Here is a 7,635-nt window from a genome sequence, read left to right as displayed (position 1 = left end):
GTATGGGGGCGGTGGGGGGCGGACGGGGTGAAGCAGGCAGCGGGGTTGGGGACTGGAAACCGGACCATGAGCCCCTGGGAACCTTCATCTCGGCCTGTGTTTCTGGCCGGAGCCGTTTTCCGAAGGCCCAGGCGCCCCGCCCCCACCGTCCTCCCCTGGACCCTCTTCTCTTTACCCTGGTCTTCTCTCCCCTTACCCGGCGCCGCCAGCTCTTGGGGGACACCCTGAGGCCACCGACTCGCCGCCGTCTGCAACCACGGGAGTAGCCCGGGGCCGTTCCGGAGTCGCCCGGACCCGAGAGGCTGCTGCACCGGGTACGGGGGCCGGGAGGCGGGAGGGAGCCGGAGCGGGCCGTAGGGAGGGGCGGGGCCGGGTGAGCGGGTACCTGTGCGCTGGGCGGGGAGGGGCTGTTCCGACGGCTCGGAGGGGGCGCTGCCGAGAACTTGTGTAGAGAGGCTTGAAGGCCCGGGCCGCGGGTGGAACCCTAGAGAGCGGTGGGACACTGCCAGGACTGGGGGCGGGGGGGATGGATTGGCGCGGACTGGAGAGACCCTGCAGGTAGCCGGGCGAGGGTAGGTGGGCGGGTTAGGACATGGGGTTCCCAATGTGGCAGCCCATTTGAGAAGGCCTGAGTGCATATAGAGGGGGTAGGAAATGTTTCTTGGTGGAATATGTAGGATGGACTGACACCCAGACTGGGATCAGTGGCGTAGACAAGGGAGAGGCCTGGAGGTCTATTAGGTGGGGCCTGCGGGCAACCTGTGACCTGAGGGGGGCACAAAGCGGAAAGATAGAGGAAAGGGAGCCTGTGCGTACAGTCGGTGGTGGAACAGAATCGGAGAGGTTGTTCAAGGAGGGGGTGCCTAGGAGGCTTACAGAGGGTCACAGAGTTCAGGGCCGAAGGACTGGAGAGGAGATGGGGGATGGGGGTTGCAGAATTCCTGAGTAGGTTACATAGAGAGGGGAGAACAGAGCCCGTGGGGCTGAGCTTACCTCCTCTACTGTGACCTTCTCATCCTCTCTCCCCTCCACCAGGCCTCAGTCACCCCTCCGGATGCTGGTGCTGCCGCCCCCCTGCCCCCAGCCCCTGGCGCTTCCCTCCGCTGAGGCCATGGAGGCGCCTCCCCCTCGGACAGGCGGGTCCCCAGAACCCGGACCTTCCTCCTCCACAGGATGTCCCCAGACTTCGTCCCCTTCGAGGCCCAACCACTACCTGCTCATAGACACCCAGGGCGTCCCGTACACCGTGCTGGTGGACGAGGAGTCTCAGAGAGAGTCCGGGCCCGATGGGGCTTCGGCTCAGAAAAAGTGCTACAGCTGCCCGGTGTGCTCCCGGGTCTTCGAGTACATGTCTTACCTTCAGCGACACAGCATCACCCACTCGGAGGTCAAGCCCTTTGAGTGTGACACCTGCGGGAAGGCATTCAAGCGGGCCAGCCACCTGGCGCGGCACCATTCCATCCACCGGGCAGGTGGCGGGCGGCCCCACGTGTGCCCGCTCTGCCCCCGCCGCTTCCGAGAGGCGGGCGAGCTGGCCCAGCACAGCCGGGTCCACTCCGGGGAGCGCCCCTACCAGTGCCCGCACTGCCCACGCCGATTTATGGAGCAGAACACGCTGCAGAAGCACGCTCGGTGGAAGCATCCCTGAGCCAGGCTGCGGGGTACCTCAGGTACCATGGGATTGTGGGGGGAGCGTGGACTCCCGTCGCCCTCAGACAGCCGGGAGCGCCAGAGGCTGGGCTGCGGGGGCCCTGGACACAAACACAGGACCCCCTCGTGGGGAGGCTAAGCCCTGCCTTGAGGCGTAATCTTCGGGTCCTCAGTGTTTTGGAGATAAGGATGGGAAAGAGGCCTCACATTTACAGAGTGGAGTCCTCTAACCTCAGAGACATCAGCGAGTCCACGGCTGAGCCCTGACTGGAGGGGTAGGGAGCAGAGTGCTGTGTGTTGAAATCCTGGGGCCTGAAAACCCGTGGTTGGGGGCCATCAAGAATCTGCAGCTTCTTGCTGAGGCCCCCCTGCGATGCTGGGGGAAGGGGCCCCAGACCTGTTTCCCAGTCCCCAGCCAGGGCCTGAGACTGGACACTCACTGAACACGGGTTCCACTTTGAGCGTGTGAGGTTTGGGGGGACCGTGTCTCTGCCGACTGCCTAGCACGGAGACTGAGCAAGTGCCTGGCCCACTGGGGCCTTGGCTTGCCTGGGAAGGTTGGCCTGCACTGGGGTTCGTCCTAGCTTGGCTCCTGACCACCTGTGTCATATAGGCCGAGTGTTTTTAAATATTTCTTTTTTAAAAAACCATGATCCATTGTAAGAAACATTTTATATGGCAAACCCGTATAGATACACAACATATACAAAACAAAGGTTTAACAGTAGTTACCTCTGCCATGTGCAGATCTCTGTTTTTTTCCATCTACCTTTTTTTTTTTTTTTTAAGACCGCCAATTCCAGATTTCATTCTACCATATTATCTGCGCATGAACCTGTAGTTTGAAAAACAGCGATCTAGGGCAGGTGCCTCCCCCTGGACGTTTTGACTGAGGCTGCAATTTATCCGTAGTGTGAAGTGGGTAGGAGGCGAGAGTGACAATTTCTAGGCGGCGCAGACATTTAGGTTCTCCCGCTGCAGGGTTACAGCACTGCTCTCATAAGGGCTGGCAGAAATTCCAGAGCATGGAAGCTACCTGAGAATGGGAGGAGAGCCAGGTGGAGCTGGGCCAGAAGCTAAATAAACATCTGTCTTCTCAATGCATTTTCCTTGCGTGTCGGATTTGTGCCAGGCACTGTGCTGGGCCTCATTTCTTCTTCCGACCTCTTTTTGGGTGGAGGAAAAAAATCGTGTCTCTACTTCCCAGAGAGAGAAAGAGCTTCCCACCATCTAACTTCAGATAACAGTAACAGTGCCCTGTCTTGAGCTCTCACTGCGGTCAGGCGCTGAGCTGAGCGTTCTGCGTGTCATAGCATCCTATATACCCACAACAAACCTAAAAGGGATTATAATCTCCCCACTTTACAGGTAGACTGAGGCTGTGGAGGAGCTGCCAGGACTGGGATCTAGGTCTGAATGTTCCAAAGCCAGCTCTTAACAACACTGGGGTGATGGTGCGGGGGTGGGGGAGTGGCTTCTAGGCCTTTATTTTCGGGGAGGAGTAACTCTCCCAACCCCATGATCCTGGGAACCCTGGGGTCTGGCTGTGCTGAAGCCCAGTGGGAGATGAAGGAGCGAAGCAGCGGAGCGGGTTGCAGGGGTCCACACCGGCCAGTTCCCAGTGTATCCCGTAAGGGGATCCTGATCCTCCCTGTGCTTTAACTTTCCCGGCCGTTTCCTACATTTCCCCGCCTCTCCCGGGTCGGACTCGGCGCGTCGTCACCCCCCACTCCCCCACCCCTGGGGACCCTCGGAGCGGCCAGCTCTCCAGGAATTGGGAAATTCGTGACGTTCCCTGCCCAGGATTCGCCAAGGGCGGGGGAGTGCTGCAAGGGGCCATCGCGCAAGTGCGGCCCCGGCCTCCGCCGCAAACGGCCGGCCTCACCTGGGGCCGGGGACTGCAGGAGGAGGCACGCCAACCGGCGCACCGGGCGGTCCTGGCGTCCCTGCCTTTCCCATCGCCCGGCTCCGACACTCGCCGCCTCTGCCGCCCCGCCCGCGGGTGTGCGGTCGTTTCCCTCCGCTCCCCGTTATTCTTTGCAGACGCTCCCCGGCGCCGGGCATGGGCGCCGCCGCCGCCGCAGCCGTCGGTCCTCCGGCCGGATTCCGCGCGCGGGTGGGTGAGCGTGGGGCCCCGGCCAGTCCGACCCCGGGCACCTGCGGGCCGCGGGGGTGGTGCTGGCTGCGTTGGCACCTGCAGCCAGGTGCATCCCCCGCTGAGACCACTTGCCACCGTCGCTCCCCCTCCCACCCGCGGGACAAAGGGCGGGGGCGGGGGCGCATCCCCACTCACGACCTTCCCCCGCACTGCGCACGCGCCCAGCTCCCCAACTGGTGCCAGGCCTTGATCGCCCACGCGAGTGCGTGGGGTGCCCGGGGGCGGGGAGGCGCGGCTCGTGGCTTGGGCCCCCACCCTGCGCCTGGAAGTTGGGGCACACTCTCCCTCCCCCGCACCCCTCACTTCTTTGGCCCAGAGGCGACCTGTGGTGAGGGTCTGTCCTGTTTCGGCCAGGATGTGTCTGCTCTGTCGACCCCACCGGTCCTTCTTCTTCCAGCACCCTCGTTCTCTAGAGTCTAGGAGTTTGTAACCCCAGGGGTCCTCCGTCAGTCCTGAGGGGTCTGGGTCCCCTCCTCCATCAGACCCAGGAGTCCTGGCCCTCCCGCAGTCGTGAGCCCCAGCTCCCCCGGGGTGTCCCCGAGGAGTCCGTCTGTGTTCCTTCATCTGTGGCTGCTGTCTCTGTCCAGTGCCCCTGAGGCTCTCAGCTGCTGGGGTCCGCAGGAGGCCGCAACATGAATGAGCGAAACATTAGCCGGAGGAGGACAGGTGAGGAACTGGACCCTGCTCCACCCCACAGCTGCTGCCCGTTGTCCCCGCCCTTTCCTCTCCGGGGCTGCGTGGTTGGAGGCTGGTCCGAGGCTCCTTGGGACTTCCGTGGGGTGACCCCGGCCTCTTTTTTTCCAGTGAAGAAGGACAATGAGGCCTTCGAGATTTCCATCCCCTTCGACGAGACGCCCCACCTAGACTCACAGATCTTTTACAGTCTGAGCCCCTCTCAGGGAAACTTCGAGGGTGAGTTGGTTGAAGGGGGACTTGAGTCAGGCGGGGGTGCAGGGCCCTGAGGCCTGGGGTCGACCAGGGTCCTCTGCTGTCCCTAGAGCCTCCGGAGGCTGCGTCCCCGACTGTGGCCCTGATGAACGGTGTCAGGGCCCAGCTGCACATGGCCCTGGAGAGGAACTCATGGCTGCAGAAGCGCATTGAGGATCTGGAGGAGGAGAGGGACTTCTTGCGGTGTCAGCTGGACAAGTTCATCTCCTCTGCCCGCATGGATGCAGGTGAGGCCGCCAGTCCCCTCCCCATCTCCCTCCTGGGTCCCGGCACCCAGCTTGGCCCTCCTCAGGGACATAGGACCCTTCTCACCCACACTCATCGTCTGGTGGCACAGGGGGACCTGTCATTTTTGCCCTCTCCTTGCATCTGTGGCCATCTGGGGCTCCAAGCCCAGCCTCCTTCCTGCTCGAGTCCTTCTGGGGATGGACAGGACGCTGTGCCCTGCTTGTCCACGTGTTCTGAACACTGCCCCATCTCCTTCCCTTATAAGGCTTTTCTCTGCCACATCTTTAGCTGCGTTTTGGTGGATCCAGCCTCTCCTCTCCCCTTCCTGACGTTCAGCCCAGGCTGGCTCCCTCAAAAGCTTCCGCTTCCCTCTCTGTGAAGTCAGCTGAAAGTCTGGGCAAGGGGCCTGTGTTTTTTCAACACCTACTTTACTGATGACCCCTCGGCTCTTGAGCCACCCCTAGCCTGGGTTGCTGGGGCCTCCCACCATCCACCCAAGCTGACGGTAACCTACCAAGGATGGTCAGGCCCAGGGGCTTCTGGGTATACTCGGTGGGAACCCCAACACTGGACCTCCGAACCCACCCTTCAGAGGGCCCTGCATCAGAACACCCCCCCCCTTCCTCTGTCTGGCTGAGGGTGGGCGCCTGCCTTTCCCAGCACACTAGACCCAGAGACTAAGGTTTCCCTCCGGCTCTGAACTCCCACCCGCACCCAGGCCTTGCCCGCCTCCCCGCTTATAGAGGCCTCACTGGGTCCGCAGGACACCCCTCCTCCACCGTGGGAACCCCACAAAGTCACAGACTCTCCCGAGGTCCCCAGGACTGTCTCGGTCCACTGGGCCCCTCCGCCAGACCTCTTGCCACCAAGTTGAGGAGTGAGCATGCTCAGCCCATGCCCCACCCCACAGAGATCTGGGATCTCTGTACCCAAATCCCAGCTGCGCGTGGAACTTCAGCATCTGCCTGTCCCCTCCTTGGGGACCCCTTCCTGGGGACCCGTGTGACGTGCTGTCCGTCCCCACCTGGTCGACTCTTCCTCCCTCTCCAGAGGACCACTGCCGGCTGAAGCCTGGGCCGCGGCGGGCTGAGGGGGACGGCAGAGGCGGGGCTGGGGCCGAGGCCTCAGACCCCGAGTCGGCCGCCTCCTCGCTCAGCGGAGCGTCTGCACAAGGCAGTAACGGGGAGAGGAAGAGGCAGAAGCGGAAAGGGGGCACTGGCCGGAGGCGCTTCGGGAAGCCCAAGGCCCGGGAGAGGCAGCGGGGTAAGCGAGGCACAGGGGGTGGGGGGCTCGGGGGCTCTGGGCCGGGGACTTGCTGTGTGACCTCCAAGGAGCTCCCCCTTGTCCTCCCAAGCCTCGGTCTCCCCGTCAGCAAACAGACCAGACCTGGTTGTCTGTGCCGGCCTCCACGTGTGGTCCTGGTTTACAATCCTTGAATCTGTGTCCACCCTCACAGCCGCCCGGGCCTTGACCTTCCTGAGCCTCGGGCTCCTGTCACTAACAGGGGAGGGGGCGATGGCCCAGGTGGGCTGGCACCTCCACCCTTGGACCCACTCCCTCCTTCATTTTTCCTCCTCATCCCCCTCCCTGGGCTTGCCTTCTCTGATTTTCCTCTGGTCCGACTTCTGTCTTCATTTCTTCCGCCTCTTGTAACTCTCACTGCTTTTCCTCGTTCTCCGTTTTGTTCTCCTGATCTTCCGGCTTCCCCTTCCCACTTCCTCTCTCTGCCCCCCGCCCCCCAATGCCTCTCTCTCGCTCTCTCCCCTCGGCCCTGCAGTGAAGGACGCCGACGGTGTGCTCTGCCGCTACAAGAAGATCCTGGGCACCTTCCAGAAGCTGAAGAGCATGTCTCGGGCCTTCGAGCACCACCGAGTGGACCGCAACACGGTGGCGCTGACCACGCCCATCGCGGAGCTGCTGATCGTGGCCCCCGAGAAGCTGGCGGAGGTGGGCGAGTTCGACCCCTCCAAGGAGCGTCTGCTCGAGTACTCGCGCCGCTGCTTCCTGGCCCTGGACGATGAGACCCTCAAGAAGGTGCAGGCCCTCAAGAAGAGCAAGCTGCTGCTTCCCATCACTTACCGCTTCAAGCGGTGATCCCGCCCCACCTGGCCCGGGACACGCCCCGGCCCCTCTTTCCCTCCCCCTCCGCCCTCCCGGCACTGGTCAAGCGCGTGTAGGAGTGGTGGACCCTCCTGCGGACCGCCACCCCCTCCCCGGGTCCCCTGATCTGCCCCTTTGCCCCTCTCATTCCTAGCATCCTCCCCCGCCTCCGCATTTACTGGGGTGGGGGCGGTCCAAGAACTACTGTCCAGGGGCCAGTTTCGGCCCTTTCCTAAACACTGGCACCCCCTCCCACCTGAGCGGCACCGTCCCGCCGTCACCCGGCCCTCGCTCCTGGGAAAACTGCGGGACTGCGGGGCGAGGGCACTGTACATACCCCGTTGCCGCCCCCGCCCCGAGGAGAGGCGGCCCACCTGCCCGCCCTGCAAGGAGCTCCCCAGCCGCGCTCCGGGACCGCTCCGAGTCCACGTGAGGCAGAGAATTATTAAGAGAATTTAAATTAAAAAGAGATGATAAAATTTGGAATAAACTAGGCCCTGGCCTCTTCCTGGGAGGGGGTGGCCGTTGCCGCGAAGACGGTGACGGAGGCT

General features: G+C 62.8%; 2 protein-coding genes across 4 annotated transcripts; both read left to right on the top strand.

The window, feature by feature from the left end:
* The first annotated feature begins 114 nt into the window (after positions 1-114).
* Positions 115-2,754, top strand: ZNF581 (zinc finger protein 581). Of its 2 annotated transcripts, none has more exons than XM_059043891.2 (2): positions 115-314; positions 1,036-2,754. In XM_059043891.2, exon 2 carries the CDS (start codon positions 1,055-1,057, stop codon positions 1,646-1,648), a length of 594 nt encoding a protein of 197 aa, XP_058899874.1. In that variant the 5' UTR covers positions 115-314; positions 1,036-1,054; the 3' UTR covers positions 1,649-2,754. The 2 variants fall into 2 exon arrangements, with proteins under 2 accessions (XP_058899874.1, XP_058899875.1); XM_059043892.2 differs by lacking the exon at positions 115-314 and adding an exon at positions 408-494.
* A 409-nt stretch (positions 2,755-3,163) lies between these two features.
* On the top strand, positions 3,164-7,574 carry CCDC106 (coiled-coil domain containing 106). 2 transcript variants are annotated; one of them, XM_059043888.2, is made up of 6 exons: positions 3,164-3,766; positions 4,396-4,474; positions 4,613-4,720; positions 4,807-4,983; positions 6,035-6,247; positions 6,762-7,574. In XM_059043888.2, the coding sequence occupies exons 2-6, from the start codon at positions 4,441-4,443 to the stop codon at positions 7,076-7,078; spliced, it is 849 nt and encodes a 282-aa protein (XP_058899871.1). In that variant the 5' UTR covers positions 3,164-3,766; positions 4,396-4,440; the 3' UTR covers positions 7,079-7,574. The 2 variants fall into 2 exon arrangements, with proteins under 2 accessions (XP_058899871.1, XP_066875380.1); XM_067019279.1 differs by having other exon boundaries at positions 3,501-3,770.
* Positions 7,575-7,635: the final 61 nt, after the last annotated feature.

The sequence above is a fragment of the Kogia breviceps genome, chromosome 18, assembly GCF_026419965.1.
Source record: "Kogia breviceps isolate mKogBre1 chromosome 18, mKogBre1 haplotype 1, whole genome shotgun sequence".
Classification (NCBI taxonomy): Eukaryota; Metazoa; Chordata; class Mammalia; order Artiodactyla; family Physeteridae; genus Kogia; species Kogia breviceps.
This window is presented reverse-complemented; position numbering and strand designations above follow the sequence as displayed.

Excerpts from the sequence above, each read along its gene's own strand:
- ZNF581 (XM_059043891.2), top strand. The coding sequence starts at position 1,055 with ATGCTGGTGCTGCCGCCCCCCTGCCCCCAGCCCCTGGCGCTTCCCTCC.
- CCDC106 (XM_059043888.2), top strand. The coding sequence starts at position 4,441 with ATGAATGAGCGAAACATTAGCCGGAGGAGGACAG. Across the intron at positions 4,475-4,612 it reads CATTAGCCGGAGGAGGACAG|TGAAGAAGGACAATGAGGCC; the intron begins GTGAGGAACTGG and ends CTTTTTTTCCAG. Across the intron at positions 4,984-6,034 it reads CTCTGCCCGCATGGATGCAG|AGGACCACTGCCGGCTGAAG; the intron begins GTGAGGCCGCCA and ends CTCCCTCTCCAG.